The sequence below is a fragment of the Aquarana catesbeiana genome, linkage group LG04, assembly GCF_042186555.1.
Source record: "Aquarana catesbeiana isolate 2022-GZ linkage group LG04, ASM4218655v1, whole genome shotgun sequence".
NCBI classification, from domain to species: domain Eukaryota; kingdom Metazoa; phylum Chordata; class Amphibia; order Anura; family Ranidae; genus Aquarana; species Aquarana catesbeiana.
In genome coordinates this window covers 310,944,770-310,964,139 of record NC_133327.1, presented here as the reverse complement: position 1 = coordinate 310,964,139, position 19,370 = coordinate 310,944,770, and the positions used below count along the sequence as shown (strand labels likewise).

The 19,370-nt window shown below is 39.9% G+C and overlaps 1 protein-coding gene across 1 annotated transcript in view; it reads right to left on the bottom strand.

Moving 5' to 3' along the window:
* Positions 1–1,688: 1,688 nt before the first annotated feature.
* The window catches only part of LOC141140044 (CD109 antigen-like), a 138,159-nt gene continuing 120,477 nt past the window's right edge, over positions 1,689–19,370 (bottom strand). Inside the window, exons 28-33 of the mRNA XM_073626806.1 lie at positions 18,905–19,057; positions 17,753–17,818; positions 17,209–17,342; positions 13,859–14,009; positions 12,540–12,642; positions 1,689–7,807 (exon numbers count right to left, since the gene is read on the bottom strand). Coding sequence (XP_073482907.1) covers positions 7,590–7,807; positions 12,540–12,642; positions 13,859–14,009; positions 17,209–17,342; positions 17,753–17,818; positions 18,905–19,057 — 825 coding nt within the window. The 3' untranslated portion in view covers positions 1,689–7,589. The remainder of the gene's footprint in view (positions 7,808–12,539; positions 12,643–13,858; positions 14,010–17,208; positions 17,343–17,752; positions 17,819–18,904; positions 19,058–19,370) is intronic.

The window sequence follows — 19,370 nt, the reverse complement described above, 5'->3', positions numbered from 1 at the left end:
ACCCTCTTTTTCTTGTTATAGTGTTCGTAATGTTATGGTGTTATTTAGTGGGAGTTGGTCTTGCAGTCTAAAGTCTAGAAGCACATGGTTATCGATATCTGATATTTGATCATTCTGTTGAGTTTAAAGTGGTAGTAAACTCAGCCAGCTGGAATTAAAATTAACATAAGGGCAGTAGGTTAAATGATAACAATGCCAATCACTACATCATGTAAAGAAAAATCTTGTATTAGAAGTGTTTTTTCCCTTATTGTCATTTTGGCATTTCTTGGCTTAAGCCTGCGTCATCTTGGGACTCCTCTTCTGCATCCAGCTTCCGCCCCCTCTCTATTAAGACAGCCGTAATCTCACGCATGCGCAGTATGAATTAGCCAAGTTATGCTCTCTCACGCTACTCTCGGCTTGTCCCGTGATCAGAGACAATGTTTACACCCCCTTGTAACGTAGAAAGTCACTTGGGGTGTTGATGTGCTCTTGCAGGATAGAATGCCTCTGACAGTGGAGGACGTAGGCACGGCATTGTCCGGAAAGAATGGATGGCACAGAGATCATGCTGTAAATCATGGCTATAACGTGCTATAATGCGCATGCGCCAGTGACATCATTAGATTGAAGATCCTGCGATTTGGTGGAAAGGCACAGCAAGGGATTAAAGTAGAAATATTGAGTTTACTACCACTTTAAAGTATGATGTTGTGCTGAGAGATGGATTTTTAGTTATTTAGATTGTTAAATTTTGGGTAACCCCTTAAATAAACACTGTGGCCATATTATGCCATTTAAAACATATATTGGTGTCTGTTTCCTTATTTTGTATTACTGCTTAGTGCTATCCCATGCATGATGGTAAATGGACCCTAATGATTTGTGTGTTCACACTAAATATGAAAAAGCAATCAACTCAATTTAAATAAAAAATTGTAGCACAAAAGTAAAACATTCTATGCACCTACCATTAAGATGACACTGAATGCAGAAAACTATGCACACACAATCTCCTGGGTGAATGTAGCCCTAACATTTAATAAGCAACATATTTGTTTTAGTTTTGGATAGAGTGGAGAGGGGTTATAACACCTTTCATGGTTTTTTTTTTTTTTTTGTGTGTTCTGTGGCTCTGTAGGGGAAATTCACCCTGTCTATTTGTCACGCTTACCGTTATCAGTGAAAGTAAAAAAATCCCAAATTACTGGTTGTCCCCAGAATAAAATAGGGGAATCTTCCAATGGTGACACTAGCTATAGTAACCCTGGTGACAACCAGAGATTTTGTCTAATTTCTTGTTTTAGCTATGAGACAGGAAGTGAAGGAAATCTCCTCAATGGGATTTAGATATCAAACAAAACCTGAAAGGGGTTGCAACCCTCCCTTATTCCACACAAAATTAAAAAAGTGTTTCATTATAACATTTATTTTACTTGATGCACTTTATTTTATTAACAAATATCTGTATTAAATTGTGCTTTTTTATATTTCTCTGAAGTTTGGTTTTAAGCCTGCAGTTGTTTCCTAAATCTGTTTTAGTGTTGTTTTTCCACAGGAAAGGTTTTGTTGTGTATATCCTGTATATTACACAATGCTAGAAACATGTTAGTGTCAAGGCAAAGGTGAATAGCACATGAATAGTTGCAAATGCTTGTGTTTTGTTGATTATTGTCTACAGAAAAGAAATATGATAACATGGTGAAACTACAGTAGGTGTAAGGTTTTATTGTATGCTGAACATAGCTTCATTGACAAAGAGAATAAGAAAGAGAAATGCAACTTGTACTGGAGAGACCTGTTTATTAACACTTGAAAGAGCTGTTCATGGTGGAAAGTGTAAGAGGAAATCCCTCCATCAAAGTTAATACTTTTATAGGATGCTGGCATAAATGTTAATAACATATGAAAGCAATAAACAGAGTTTTTTTTAAAAAAATTTACAAGAATACATTTTAATCATTGAACCCTGAGCATTACTATTATCACAGCACAGACAGCTTTTTTGACACACTAATTTACATATCAACTTGGAATTTTATTTTCCAAATACATTGGCAAATGTTTCTGTGAACTAGAACCAATCATTCACTAAGGCTACAGCTACATGGGCAATTTTAATCTCTTGCTTTTGAAAGATATAACTACTTGCATAAATTGCCTGATACATAGGGGTGGGTTTACTAAAGGCAAATAGACTGTGCACTTTGAAGAGTGCAAAGTGCAGTTGCCCCAGAGCTTAGTAAATAAGCAGAAGCTCTGCTGACTTCCATCATCCAATCATGTGCAAGCAAAAATTATTTTGTTCATTTTCCTTGTATGTGATTGGGTATTCTCTGCAAAGTGAAGATTTATCTCATTTACTAAGCTCTGGAGCAAATGCACTTGCAGAGTGCACCGTCTATTTGCCTTTAGTAAATCAACCCCATAGAGTTACACTGGAGATTTTTAGTAGCTCAGTTATACTACTAAAATCGCTAGCAAATAACTGCTTGGAGTAGCAATTGATTATCTAACACGTGGAACAAACGCCCATTACTGAATAGGCTACATAAGTAAGTAATAGCAGTAGTATCTTGCAGTGATCACACCATTGGAGAATTTTGTGAACATGTGTGGTTGATCACAACTACATACTACCACATGCAACTTGTATAGCTTACTCCATAGGGAGCCACTTGTTCCATCTGTTTAGAGATCAATTGTTACCTGCAGAAATGAATTAATATCAATTTTGGAAGCATGACTACAGTAAGCTACTAGAAGCCTGTAGTTAATCCTCTCAGTAGCAAAAGATTAAAATCACCTGTGTAGCTTAGCTCTTATACCGTGTACACACGGGCGGACTCTTCGACTGGACTGGTCCGACGGGACGAATCCGTCGGACAATCCGACCGTGTGTGGGCTTCATCGGACCTGCAGCAGACTTTTTCGGTCGAAAATCAGATGGACTTTGTTTCAAATCTTTCTGACGGACTCGAGTCCGGTCGAAAAATCCACTTGTCTGTATTCTAGTTCAACGGACGAAAACCGACGCTAGGGCAGCTATTGGCTACTGGCTATGAACTTCCTTATTTTAGTCCGGTCGTACGTCATCATGTACAAATTCGTTGGACTTTGGTGTGATCGTGTGTAGGCAAGTTCGTTCGTTCAAAAGTCCATCGGAAGTCCGTCAAAAGTCCGTCAGAAAGACCGTCGGACCTTTGATGCCGAAAAGTCCGCCCGTGTGTACACGGCATTAGTGTTAAGTTAAACAGGTTAACATCAGTACTGAATAATTGCTGGACTTGTGGTATTGTTGAAGTGTACACAAGCAATCTTAGATACCTATCTGCCATTGAGCCCTGGTTCACACTGAGTGCGGGAATGAAATTGTGCATGTTCAGCTGAACTCGCACGATTACATTCCCGCATGTCAGTCCCGATTTTGGGGGGCAATTTCAGAGAAATCTGTGTGGGTTCCTGCACAGATATCAATAGAAAGCGCACCCTGAAATCGCCAGAAGTAGTACAGAAACTACATTTGGAAATCGGTGCAGCGCCGCAAATGCACCAATGTGAACCAGGGCTTAAGGTTTTAACACCTAGTTAGCAAATTATTACACTTCATTCCATGCCCCCGTGGTAAGTGATTGTCATTTACCATAACATGATTGTAACTGTCTGTGTTGCTTAGCCCTTACAATTATCTTACCCCATTTTGTGAAGATAAAAAAGTAAATTTGTAAGAAAAATATTATTAATATTGTATTAATGTATCTTATATTGTACTGCTATAGCTCTGGCACATTTTCCCACAGCACTGAACCATTCACATCAGTTTCTGTCCCACAAAGGAGCTCACACTTTAAAGTCTCTACTAATACACACATACATACACACTGCAGAGCAGGTTTTTGGGTGGAAGCTAATTTATTTACTTAAAGGATAAGTTCACCTTTTAAAAATAAAATAATAAATGTGCATCTTTTTGCAGGTAAAAAATGTGCATTTATTATTTTCTTACTTGGAGCCTGTAAAGCATTGCACCAGCAGATCGTGGGTGACAAGCAAGACTCCTGCAGACATGTCAGTGTATTTGTCTGCTCGTACCTTGTACGGGCAGGCCACACGGACACACACTGACAAGAAGAGACAGTGAACTACCAGAGCACTCAACAGCGTCATGGTAGTTCATTGAGAACTACAAGCCAACAGCCACAAAGCCTTATTTACAAACAGTGACAGCGTGTACCCAGAGAAAATGCCTGCTCGCTGTCACTGGGCAGTGGGGTGGGGGGAGACCGCAGCTGATAGAAAATGTTACATGTTCCACCCTAAATAAGGGTGGAACATGTAACATGTTCCAAATGGTGAACTTATCCTTTAAAGCAGTATAAAACCCAAAAGCAAACATATATTTTATTGCAGCTTACACATTCTTAGATGCACTGGCTACCTTAGTTTTCTTTTTTAGGTTTTCTTACTTCTATTTCTAGTGATCCAGCTAGCAAGTTGGTTGTTATTTAAAAGAACAAGCTCTCCAGCAGAACATATACATTTACATGGATGAGACAAACCACTTAATACTGGAAAGGTGGTTAAAATGATCAGCTTTTATTTATTCAGGCAAAGACTTTATCCCAAAAGGAAAAAAAATACTTTTACTGCAACTGATTCTAAAGTGTGAGCTAGAGTTTGGCTTCAATTTGTTATTGTGTTCAAATCTGCTGACTGACAATGTCGCTGTCTGCTGTGCCTCCTGTGCTCATTCATCCAGAGCTGTGTCTCACTAATACAGGTGGAGTGTTACTGGCCAGTAGGGGTGAGCTTCGAGTTTGAGTCAAACTCATGTTTGACTCGAACATCGGCTGTTCGTCAGTTTGCCGAACAGCGAACAATTTGGGGTGTTCGCGGCAAATTCGAAAGCCGCGGAACACCCTTTAAAAGTCTATGGGAGAAATCAAAAGTGCTAATTTTAAAGGCTTATATGCATGGTATTATAAAAAGTATTTGGGGACCTGGGTCCTGCCCCAGGGGACGTGGATCAATGCAAAAAAAAGTTTTAAAAACGTCCGTTTTTTCGGGAGCAGCAATTTTAATAATGCTTAAAGTGAAACAATAAAAGTGTAATATTCCTTTAAATTTCATACCTGGGGCAAAATTTAAAAAAAAAATGGTGTGGGGTCCCCCTCAAAATCTATACCAGATCCTTCAGGCCCTCAACATTGGGAGGGTGCTTTGGGGTAGTCCCCCAAAACACCTTGTCCCCATGTTGATGGTGACAAGGGCCTCATCCTCACAACCCTTGCCCGGTGGTTGTGGGGGTCTGCGAGAGGGGGGCTACCCCAAAGCACCCTCCCAATGTTGAGGGCATGTGGCCTGGTATGGTTCAGGAGGGGGGACCGCTCTCTCATCCCCTCTTTTCCTGCGGCCTGCCAGGTTGCGTGCTTGGATAAGGGTCTGGTATAGATTTTGAGGGGGGCCCCACGCCATTCTTTTTAAAATTTTGGTGCGGGGTTCCCCTTAATATCCATACCAGACCTGAAGGGCCTGGTATGGAATTTAGGGGGACCCCCCACGTCATTTTTTTAAAAAATTTGGTTCAGGGTTCCCCTGTGGGGAATTCCCATGCCGTTTTTATCAATGAACTTTTATGTGTATTGTCGGACCGGCAATTCATTAATAGCCGTGAGTAGTTTTAAATTACTTTTTTTCCTTTGAAATGTCATTTTGCTGTCAGACTGTTCTAAAAACGGGTAAACAAAATAAGTGTAGCGCTAAAACAACCCTAAATATCTAATATGAAAATGATACAGTCCAGGAACCAATAAATCTTACTGGGCAAATGAGAAGCTGAAAAGCATGCAGGGAAGTTGTGAGGAGATGGCCAGCAGACAGGCAGCAATCAAAAGCTTTTTGACATCTTGAGGGATACACCAGTCCACGGTTCATCTCAAGACCCCCACCTTTTCAACTCTTCCAGATCTCCTACAGTGGTCCACCACCCAAGCCCGTTTGACCCAACTAGACGTACGTCTTTTTGGGTCCAATTGATCTGGTAAGCCTCCTTATTGTCGGTGGTGGTGTTCTCCTCACGTCAGATGTCACGCATTTATTGATATATTCCATACACGAAGTCACGCAATATTTATGGACCATTACTCTATATGAACTCTATAAATATGAAGGACTTTTGTCTAATTTATATTTAGAGATTTATTGGTTCCTGGACTGTATCATTTTCATATTAGACATTTAGGGTTGTTTTAGCGCTACACTTATTTTGTTTACTCTTTTATATGCACATATCCTACTGGCTGTGTTGGCTGCTTACTCCCCCCTTGTTAGGGCAGCGCAGAATTATTTGTTATATTTATGTTCTAAACACGGGAAACATGTGCTCCTTTACAGGCATACTATAGACACCCCCCAGGTACGAAATTTAAAGGAATATTACACTTTTATTGTTTCACTTTAGGCATTATTAAAATCACTGCTCCCGAAAAAACATGGGAAGTTGTGAGGAGATGGCCAGCAGACAGGCAGCAATCAAAAGCTTTTTGACATCATCTTGAGGGATACACCAGTCCACGGTTCATCTCAAGACCCCCACCTTTTCAACTCTTCCGGATCTCCTACAGTGGTCCACCACCCAAGCCCGTTTGACCCAACTAGACGTACGTCTTTTTGGGTCCAATTGATCTGGTAAGCCTCCTTATTGTCGGTGGTGGTGTTCTCCTCACGTCAGATGTCACGCATTTATTGATATATTCCATACACGAAGTCACGCAATATTTATGGACCATTACTCTATATGAACTCTATAAATATGAAGGACTTTTGTCTAATTTATATTTAGAGATTTATTGGTTCCTGGACTGTATCATTTTCATATTAGACATTTAGGGTTGTTTTAGCGCTACACTTATTTTGTTTACTCTTTTATATGCACATATCCTACTGGCTGTGTTGGCTGCTTACTCCCCCCTTGTTAGGGCAGCGCAGAATTATTTGTTATATTTATGTTCTAAACACGGGAAACATGCGCCCCTTTACAGGCATACTATAGACACCCCCCAGGTACGAAATTTAAAGGAATATTACACTTTTATTGTTTCACTTTAGGCATTATTAAAATCACTGCTCTCGAAAAAACGGCCGTTTTTAAAACTTTTTTTGACAATAACTTGCATATAAGCCTTTAAAATTAGCACTTTTGATTATTCATGTTCGTGTCCCATAGACTTTAACGGTGTTCGCGCGTTCGACCAACTTTTTTGCCTGTTCGCAAGTTCTGGTGCAAACCGAACAGGGGGGTGTTCGGCTCATCCCTACTGGCCAGATCACCAGGTGAAAACAGAGGGAAAAAACAATAAAAAAAAAACTTATGCAGCCACAACATCTAATGATTGGTAAGCTGCAATACATTACATTTTTGGTTTTGGGCTTAATACCCCTTTAATCTTATCTTTGGATTGCAAGATGAAACCAGAGCACCAAGAGAAAACCCACACATACAAACTTCATGCGCATAGTGTCCTTGGTGGAAATTAAGCCCAAGGAGACCAACAACCAAAGGTGCTAATTACTAGGCACAGAGCTAAAACTTTCCATGTTTCTATTGTCTATAAAAGATAAGGAAGAAAAACCATAGGAATGCAAAGCAGGAAAAATGTAGGTGTGTAGGCACTGTTGGCTGGCGGACTGACTGGCGGGCTGACTGGCGGGTTGGTTTGTTTTACTTCCACATTTGATCTACAATGAGTGCAGTTGGGTGCACAGTAATCACAAACTGATATCTTTGTCATTGTAGCCGAGTTATATGTTCGAATTACAGTGTTCCCTGTAAAGATAAAGAAAATCACATTATGAAATAGAAGATGAAGAGCTCATTAGTCCTAGCTTAGTCCAGATTTCGTAAACATCGCTTAAGTATTCAAGTTGGTCTTGAAATCCAGGCTTTCTAAGTAGAGGGTACTTGCAAACTCATTCACATTTGGCCTTTATAGTTGAGCATCACTGTGTACTACTATAATGGCTCAGGAATCTCAAGACATTTCATAGCTAGTAGTAATCACATTCATTATTTGGATGTAATTAATTCCTACTGACTATATCATGACTTGGATAAACCTGCACACACATAGAAGATATAAATTTATAAATCTGTCAATCTTCCTGAGGCTTGTGGGCTGCCATAAAAGCATATTCACCTTAGCTACCTTAACTTTTTCCTATAAGAGAAAACCAAACATGGAGCTCCTCCCAATAAAGACATGGGCTTCACTTCAAACTGTGGTCCAGATAATTTTGTTACATACCAGTTTTCAGTAATGAAGGTGTACTTAAGGAGAGAATAGAAATAAAATACAATCTATGCTTTTTATTTATACTGTATAATACATTCCATTAGTTATAGCAAATTATATTTTCTGGTGTAAAATATATCTGTAAGCCAAAATTGTTTTGTTTTGAACAGATTGGTGATGGGATAGAACCACTTGAGTTGTCACCAGAACAATAGAGGAGAAATCTTCCAAAGGCCATGAAAATATAGGCCTCACCTCTCATTCCCCCGAATACCAAATTATAGTTTTCTTAATAAATAAAGACACTCAATGACGAAACTTGGTAAATAATTGACCAAGGCACGTTTATTGGTGTAAAATATTTAAATAACTTAAATCTAATTAATCATTTTATTAACCACTTCAATACCAGGCACTTTCGCCCCTTCCTGCCCAGGACAATTTTCAGCTTTCAGCACTGTCGCACTTTGAATGACAATTGCGCGGTCATGCAACACTGTACCCAAACTAAATTTTTATAATTTTCTTCCCACAAATAGAGCTTTCTTTTGGTGGTATTTTATCACCTCTGGGTTTTTTTATTTTTTGCTAATCAAACTAATAAAGGCCTGACATTTTGGAAAAAAAAGTTTCTTAGTTTAACTCATAAAATTTTGTTTTCTCCTTCACTGACGGGCACTGATGAGGAGGCACTGATGGGCACTGAAGAGGCGGCACTGATGGGCACTGATGAGTTGGCACTGATAAGGTGGCACTGATAAGGTGGCACTGAAGGGCACTGATATGTAGAATTGATGGGCACTGATAGGCTGCACTGATATGCAGCACTGATGGACATCTAAAGGCACTGATATGCAGCACTGATGGGCACCAACAGGCGGCACTGATGGACACTAATAGATAGCACTGATGGGCAGCATTGATGATGAGGTACTGACAGGTGGTACTGCTGGGCACTGATTGGCACTGTGATGGGCACTGATTGGCACTGTGATGGGCACTGATTGGCACTGTGGTGGGCTCTGATTGGCACTTTGATTGGCACTGACAGATTTTAATGATGAGACACTGACTGGCAGCTAATGGGCACATCTGATGGGGGCTGTGCTGATAATCAATATGCTGATTATCAGCACAGACCCCCCCTCTGAAAGGGAGAGCTGACGATCGGCTCTCCCTGTCAGAGCGAACCGAGGAATGCCGTTTACCGGCACTTCCTGGTTCACGCGATGATCAGCTGTGATTGGTTACAGCTGATCACATGGTAAAAAGCCTCTTTCAGAGGCTCCTTACCACGATCGGAGATGCAGACTGACGCCCAGTCAGGATAACAGAACCACTGCCTGGACGTCAATCTGCTATAGGCCGGGTGGGAAGTGGTTAATACATAACATTCTTACTTGTAAATAATAAATACAAACAGCTCAGTCTTCAGGACTCGAGCAATACCCCATATCAATAAACACAAGTGACCAACCACATATAGGCCTGCGACAAGGGTGGGGGGGTGGGGAGCTTGTTGCTGACTCTGACCAACTGTGAGGTAACCCCGTGGGGGGGGTCTTATATAGATGAGCCCCCTTCCAGAATGTTCCAGCTGGTCATGTGACCTTCTGGGAATTTCCCCGGTGGTCATGTGACATTCCAGACTATTCACAATGTCACATGACCCTGTTTTTTCCGCCTTACATTCAAATCTATTTTCTTAAAGTGACCATATCCCCTTTTGTTTTTTAATATATAATTCAAATTAACCACTTCAATACCAGGCACTTAGACACCTTCCCGCCCAGGCCAATTTTCAGCTTTCAGCGCTGTCGCAATTTGAATGACAATTGCGCGGTCATGCTACACTGTACCCAAACAAATTTTTTATCATTTTGTTCCCACAAATAGAGCTTTCTTTTGGTGGTATTTGATATTTTTTGCGCAACAAATAAAAAAAGACAGAACATTTCGAAAAAAACAAGTTTTTCTTTGTTTCTGTTAAAATTTTTTGTAAATAAGTACGTTTTCTCCTTCAATGACGGGCACTGATATGGCTGCACTGACGGGCACTGATACGGCGGCACTGATGGGCACTGATGAGGTAGCACCAATGAGGTGGCACCAATGAGGTGGCACCAATGAGGTGGCACAGACGGGCACTGATGATGGGCACTGATGATGGGCACAGATGGGCACTGATAGGTGGCACTGGTATGCGGCACTGATGGGCACTCATAGGTGGCACCGATGGGCACTCATAGGCGGCACTGATGGGCACTCGTAGGTGGCACTGATGGGTACTTATGGGTGGCACTGATGGGTACTTATGGGTGGCACTGATGGGTACTTATGGGTGGCACTGATGTGTGGCAATGACAGGTGGCACCGATGGGCAATGACAGGGGGCACTGATAAAACATTGGGGGCATTGCTGGGCAGATCTGGCACATAATGGTGCCAATCAGTGCCCATTTGTGGACACTGATTGGCACAGATTGGGCACATGTGGATGGCCATGGGGTACATACCTGGCCATCCACATGTTGCCCCTTCCCCGGTGGTCCTAGTGGCGATCCCTGGTGGTCCAGTGTGGTGATCTGAGGGGGGGCTGCGCTGATAAACAATCAGTGCAGACCCCCCCTGTCAGGAGAACCGCCGATCGGCTCTCCTCTACTCACGTCTGTCAGACGCGAGTGAGGAAAAGCCGATCAACGGCTCTTCCCATTGACAGCGTGATCAGCCGTGATTGGACACGGCTGATCACGTGGTAAAGAGCCTCCACCGGAGGCTCTTTACCAAGATCGGTGGAGCGGTGTGTCAGACTGACACACCGCTCCACCGATCGCCGCGATGCGCGCCCCCGGGGGCGCGCGGCGGCATGTTATCCTGCTGGACGTCATACGACGCCCAGTCAGGATAACTGAACCACTTCCCAGACGTCAATACGCTATAGGGCGGGCGGGAAGTGGTTAAGCAGCCAGAAAGAGGAGCATCCACATGTCACTGCTGTTCGGGTTCAAATACTTAAGCCCTCTCCGTCCATTCTCTTTCCTGTGACAACTCTCTAAAGAGGGCATTTTCCTTACATCAGAGAGATTTCCTCTAATTTCCTGTTGTGTCTATAAGACACGTAGTTGAAGGAGAATCTCTCCAAAGCAGCACAGCATAAAATAATTCCCTATACCAGTGATGTCAAACCTTGGCACCCCAGATGTTTTGGAACTACATTTCCCATGATGCCCAACTGCACTGCAGAGTGCATGAACATTATGGGAAATGTAGTTCCAAAACATCTGGGGTGCCAAGGTTCGCCATCACTGCCCTATACTATCCAAAATGAAAACAAATAGGTTATGGCTTTCAATACACTTAAAAATGTGAATTTCAATTTAAGTTTGGTTATAATAATATTTCCTTTCTTGATGGTCCTCTGAATTTGTGAAAAGTCAATCAGGTTTCATGTGGAGCAATTTAATCTGGTATTTGCCCCTTATCCGCTGTACACAAGATAGGATTTTCCGACAACAAAACTGTGGATTTTTTTCCGAAGGATGTTGGCTCAAACTTGTCTTGCATAAACACGGTCACACAAATGTTGTTGGAAATTCCGAACGTCAAGTGACGTACAACACGTACGACGAGCCGAGAAAAACTAAGTTCAATAGCCAGTGCGGCTCTTCTGCTTGATTCCGAGCATGCGTGGACTTTTGTGCGTCGGAATCATGTACACACGTTCGGAATTTCCGACAACAAAGTTTTGTTGTCGGAAAATTTGAGAACCTGCTCTCAAACATTTGTTGGCAGAAATTCCAACAACAAATGTTCTATGGAGCATACACACAGTCGGACTTTCTGACAACAAGCTCACATCCAATATTTGTTGTCTGAAAATCCTATCGTGTGCACAGGGCATAAGGCTTAATTCAGCAAGGCATACCTGTGCATTCATTTAATTTTCAGTGATTACCTTAATAGGTCACTACTTAGCCAGAAAAATCTCTTGGGGAACAATATGAACGAGATTAATAAAATTATGAAACATCGTGATTTCAGCATGTTTTGCTTTTGATTCATCTTATAAGATACTACACAGTGTATAACTGCATATAGTTACAGTATCTTTCGATTGTCGTGCCTACCAACCAGCAATAGCTTTATAATAATATGTGCACTTATAACAAAATACACATTTCGATGATACTTCATGACATCCATTTTGCTTCAATCTAATAAGACCTTCCTCTTAATATTTACAATGTTGCAAATTTGGGCACTTACTTGGGTTGTAATATTCAGTAATTTTAACTGTGGCATCTTGACTCCCAGCAACACTGGCAGAACGAACCATTGGAACAGACACAGTAAAGGTATCTCTGGTCAGCTAAACAGAAAAAATACAAAGTTATGGTGAATTGTTTTCATACTTGATAAAATTGGTAAGGTGGCTTTTAGACTGCTAGTGGTTTCATCTTTGTACTATTCTTTCTTGTCTCTAAGAGGCCTAAATGCATTGCAGATTACACTAAAAAAAACATTATTACTAATTCCTTTACTAATAGGTAAAATTAGGGCTCACATTATGTGCAACTTTGCAGATAAGTCAACAATCAGGTATGTGGCCTTTAAAAAATGTATGGTTTCTCACAACTAATATAGATAAGATGTTCAGCTTCTAGGTCACATTTCTATACTGTGCTGGAGTCAAGCTGTGTTAGGATATATACATTAGCATGTAGTACTTTCGCTTTTTAAGCAGATATAAATCAACAAAATTATTTCTACATTTACTGAGGCAAATATCTTAAACCCAGGCACAAATGGTTTGTCACTAAACACTTAGCATTTATGGGAGTAATTGGCTCCTTTGTAAAGTTAAGTATTAAATCTGCCTAAATGTTTCTTAGCATGACAAAAGTGGTGAAGTGTAGACACCCTGCAGTGCCTGTAAATACCTGTATTAGGCAGGCCATACATTATAAAAAAAAATTTGGTTCAACCAGCACATTGAACAAAAAAATGTGCTGAATCCCTCACTCGGAGTGGATGGGGGAATCACTTCTTCGGTGCTATTGTGTTTTGGCAGAGGGAAACTTTCCCTGCTGGCAGAATACAATGATCAGTGTTGTTAGCTATAGCCAAAAAAAAAAAACATCAGGCTGGTTGTTCAGAGGTCGACTGAGAGATCAAATTCAGTACAACCACCTTGCCCTTAGATGGATCGAAATTTGGCCAGTCCCTGCTGAACCGACTGAATTTCGATCCATCTATGGCCGACTTAAGTCTTCAACATCGGCCTCTGTATGGCTGTGGAAACCTTTGGATCTTAGTTGCAGGCTTTACATAAGACCTTAATTTCTGCCTAGATCGAGATTAAACCCACTCTCCAGTGTTGAGGCACATTCCATGCAATTCAACTGTCAAATGGTAGTGTTTCTACAGACCACTGAAGTCCTAGCAGTTGATAGTTGATTGACCTGGGATGTTAAAGATGGCATTCATATTGTGCAGGGTATAATAAACTTTACTTTAGAAATACTGCTGTTAGTGGTATACTATATCCTTTATTATTACTATTCTTTCATGTAGTTGTAACTTACCGAATTTAAATACAGGTTAACTTTATTGTCTTTAGGTTCCACAAGTCCAATTTTTTCAGTTGTAGGGATACCTTGGTCACTTAGTTGGAATCCATTCAAGAATTCAACCTCTAGAATTACCATACCAGTTTCACTACCTTCCCCCTGGTAACTAAGAAGAAAAATACTATTATGAGTGATCTGCGCACAAGCATTTCGAGATAGATAATCTAATCCACTGGGTGCAAAATCAAACACTAATGTCACAGATTTCAGTGTGATAACTGCATGAACAGCCTGTCCACCTTAAAAGAGAAGTATGGGTTTCCTTTTTTTTGCTTACATCTATTTTGTGTGAGCTGCTGATATCTATAAATCTTCCAGCCCTCTCAGAAGTGCCTCCATTCTGTTAAAATCTAGCTAAATACCTGTGGGAGGGTCTACAGACTTTCATACAGCGTAATACTGACAATGGTCTGGCTCTGGAGTCTGGATCCACCCACTTTCCTGTCATCTTGCTTAATTGATGTCGGCTCTCTGCTCTCTGCTTGCTCCCGAGACTTCACAGAGTGTAACTGCTCCCCCCTTCCTTCTCCCTCCTCCCTTCTCCTCTGCAGCCTGTTCCGATTGTCAGACAAATCCAGCAGAGATAAGAGGTAAGAGCACTTCAGTCTGTGACTAAGGGAGGAGAAGTAACTAAATATGTGATTCCACGCAAAGGACCAAGTACCAGCAGAGGGAAAAATATATAGTAGGAAATTAATAAATTAAAGTGCGAGTGCGAGGAAAAGAATCAGGAGAACTGCTGCATCTAATTACTTCCACTAGGTGGGGTAAATGAACTGAAAAAATGAAGTAGATGTGGCGCTGTTCTTGTGATTCAAGCAATACTGACTGACTGAAGGTATCTGTCTATAGGTATTAAATTAATTGGTGTATTGTAGTGACTTCATAAAGTGAAAATAGTACATATCTCTGTGGGGTATAGTCTCATACGGTTATGATCAAAGTTATACTGCCAATATGTGTAAAAAACACCTGAATATACAGTGGGGACGGAAAGTATTCAGACCCCCTTAAATTTTTCACTCTTTGTTATATTGCAGCCATTTGCTAAAATCATTTAAGTTCATTTTTTTTCCTCATTAATGTACACACGGCACCCCATATTGACAGAAAAACACAGAATTTTTGACATTTTTGCAGATTTATTAAAAAAGAAAAACTGAAATATCACATGGTCCTAAGTATTCAGACCCTTTGCTCGGTATTTAGTAGAAGCACCCTTTTGATCTAATACAGCCATGAGTCTTTTTGGGAAAGATGCAACAAGTTTTTTACTCCTGGATTTGGGGATCGTCTGCCATTCCTCCTTGCAGATCCTCTCCAGTTCTGTCAGGTTGGATGGTGAACGTTGGTGGACAGCCATTTTTAGGTCTCTCCAGAGATGCTCAATTGGGTTTAAGTCAGGGCTCTGGCTGGGCCATTCAAGAACAGTCACGGAGTTGTTGTGAAGCCACTCCTTCGTTATTTTAGCTGTGTGCTTAGGGTCATTGTGCTTAGGGGATTGTGAAGCTGTATCCACCCCCTGGAAACTTTTGAACTGAAAAAGAACTGTTAGAGGCTGCTTCCGCACTCTTCAAAAGACTATTCTACAAAAACTAAAGGGCTGAGGAAAGAAAGAAATGCAATGCAGGTATGAGGGTAGCATGTACTACCTATTTTTGCATTCCCATACTTCTCCTTTAACCTCAAACTAAACCAATCCCATGCAGCAGGTATGCAAGCTGGTATTGCAATTGTGAGAAGGTAACAAGCATGTGGATCCTTGCTTTGTAAATACTAGACCATAAGCCCTTCTGAATCATGCAGATTTTTTAGAGATGAGGCCTCAAAATACATTCCTGCTGCAAAGTGCAAACAGGAGTGGGGCTCTTGAAAAGAAAAGGGGGGAAGGACACCTTAAAGTCGTCCAATAGTAGGTTCTTCTCTACTAGCAGTATTTCAGAAATTTTTGCAGGGATAAGATGCAGTGTCTGTCAGTACAGTACAGTTTGATGTTCCCCATCCCCCCTCCTATTCAATGAAGCCTCCCCCTCATTGCTTAAAAAGTAATTCCACTTTTGTTGAAAAAAAAAAACATTCTCTGGGTGATTTATGTATATTACAAGGATTTTAACAAACTTTATTGCAGATTCCTACCTCTTGTTATTCTGAAGGAAATCCCTGTGTGTTTGTTTGTGTCCATTTGGATAATTAATCTAATGGGAGTAGTTCCATAATTATCAATCACCTGCTGCACCTGCAGGGCTCTAATGAGGAAAATTGCAGGGTCTGCATCCCTTTAGATGTGATTTCCTATTAGGAGTATCTCACAAACAATAACATTTTTGTTGCAGAGGATGCCTGGTATCTTAGTGCAGACTTCTGGGAAAATCAGTAAGCCAATTACACAAGCAGGAAATGATGGGTGTTCTGTACACATTCTGTTACAGAAGACCTCCAGGTAGCAATATTGCATTGCATTTTACAGAGTCACAATTGTATATGTTACATTATTTTTTCTTTATTTGCTATTTTTTTTTCCCACGAAAGTGGAGTTACCCTTTAAGTTTTTATTGGTTTGGGTTAATATAGCATAGCAGGGGGCCCACACAATGGGTGAGGGAAATTTTTTAACCACCTGTGCAAATGCATACAGCCTGGTATTTAAATGGCAGTGGACCTGCACCACTGCAACTATATCATTATGGGCTTACCAGCCCATTTCCTTTTTGAGCCAGGCTGGTTTGGTGGTAGTGGCATAATTAAGTGCCAGTAAATTTAAACTTCAACACGTTTCACATACCTACCAGATATATGAATGTATCACTTATTTGTACCTTTTCCCAAATATTTTTTATATTTAGGATTATCTTTTGGCAGAAAATTTGTATTCTAATTCTAATTATTATGGCCATATGTTACAAAATATGAGATTAAGGGCAGATTCACACCAGAATGCGGTGTGGGAAAGGCATGTTCCATATGAATTTCCCACACAATATTTAAAAGGCACTGTCTTTGCAATGTGCTGCAGGTGCCAATACATTATTAACGGCACCCCAAATGCAGATCGGAAACGCAGTGCGTTTTCGGGCACCAGATTGCATGGTGCCGCAGTACAATGTGATTTGACACAACAAGTTTTATGCACGTTTTTTTGTGCGTTCCAGTGTTATTTGAAGACTATTAAAATTAATGGGTTTCCAAATTTCACTGCAGGGGAGCACACAGGAATGAGGACAAAGGCGCTAAAGTTTAACATGTGCAGTAATTTTACAAACCTAGAAGTGTAGAATTAACATAGATCTACAATCGAAGTCTCTTACCTCATGCTTACATCTACTGTCAGTTTGTAAATATCATTTGCATTTTCCTTCACTTTCAGATCTAATTTGAATGCTTCTGGCACAGTATCTCTCCTGCGCCGTGATGGTGCCTTCCTGTTATATACTACATTAAGCTGCAAAGTAATAAATGTATTAATGAATCAAATAAATGTTATTTCAAACTGTCAGTATTTCTGTTTAAACACTATTTTTATACAGCTGTCTTCATTAGCAAGGATGTGTTAAATGTTATAGATTAACAGGGCTAGAAGGCACTACATTACTAAATTTGTTACTCATAATTGTACCCAAATCTTCCTGCAATGTGTTAAATCAACTTTAATTATCTTGAAGAGTCTGGTTAGTTTCAAACTGTAATATTGGGAAAAATCTACTCTATTAAACCCACCATTTTAGGGGCTTTGTAAAAAAAACTTCATGTAGGTCCTGCATTGTATTATTTCCTGCTTAAAAAAAACTTTTGTAAAAAAACATTCACTAACAGAAATTAAAACAAACATGAGACACTTCATTTAATTCATACCTGAACAAGAGCCAATCCGTATCCAACAGCAGTGGCAGTGACTGATAGTGGTTGGAAGACATCAATCTGACAGTGAAAAAAGATTATTAGTTTGTCTTTTTCAACATTCTAAAGAAAGACAAATTTGAAGGCTACCATTGCTGACTTCTCAGCAATGAAAATGCCAGTGGCGTTTTTACTCTTATGTTTTTATAGTGTGGTACGCTATAAGCATAGTTTTATTGTAAGTGTACATTTGGCAGAGTGGGAATAAATTATGATTTTTTTTACAAAACGGTAAAAGCACTATTGTTTGGCAATTTTTTTTTTAAACAAAAAGCTTTTATTAATGTTTGAAAATAACATTAGTACAATCATATTAACATTGTTTGGCAATTTTTCCTCCCTTTATGAAAATGGATGAATGACATCTGGATTGATAGACTGGAGCATAGATGGGTGAAGGATCCCATCTATGCAGACATCTACCTTGGTCCCAGAAGGACAAAAGTGCTTTCTGACCAAACTTAATTGTGAGAGTATACCCGGTGGAGGGGGAGCACCTTAAGCACAAAATTAAGAGCACAGCACAAAATAATTAAAAGAAGATATAGAAGATATAATTGTGACGATTTTTGAGCACCTGTTTTCTTTTGATTTTTTATATTGGACTGTGCATATTTTTTAAGGACTATATTTGTTTATGTCTATGGACATTATTATATGATTTTTTTTTTTTTGGGGGGGGGGGTTAATTGTGATTGGTAACTAGAGATTCAGGGATTATAATATTCCTAGTACTTATTGTTAGGAGGATTTCTGATTTAATTTGGGTATTCAATTGGCACAGCGTGGCACACATATAATTTAATTACATTTACTGAAATGTGTTTCTTTATTGCAATATGTGCTATTAGTGATATAGTACAGATTTCACAGCAATTTCACTTCCCACCACTCTATATAATTGTTTGCATCTCATTCTGCTAGCAATGATTTTTCAATCAGATCTGAATATATACCAATTTATTGTTTGTTTGTTTTGTGAACTGACTGTGAGTTTGTCTAATTTTTGATGGATCAGATAAAAAAAATCATCTTGTCTTTAAGCCAATAGCCAGCCTTACAAGCTTTATTGGATATCAAATCCATTTGAAATGTTTTTGTATTTACCTGCTTGCTTTGTAATGCTAGGAGGTTGGAGTTGACTTGGAAAGTTTTTGTTACAAATGAACCTGGTCCAGTAACAGTTACAGCAAGAGATGTTTCACCTGATCGCACAGCTGCAGCAAACTGGGATAGAGCCTGCAGAGCCATTACAGTGTCCTTGGAGAAAACAAAAATTCCATAATTAAAGCATGTGAAATTTGCTGAAAGTTAGCAGCATACAGAATGTAACTATAAATAATTAGTATAATTTACATTATAAAGGTAATATCCAATGTTTATCTGAACAATAAACTTTTTTTTCAAAGTGAAAAAAATGCCTATAAACTAATATAACCAAAATACAAACAACATTTAAAAAGATATCATCTCACCCCACGATGGCAATGTTACCCAAGGTTCAAAGAAAACCTGAATTTTTAAATACTTGCCTGATCAGGCACTGTCAGCACATAACAGGTCTGTCAAGTTG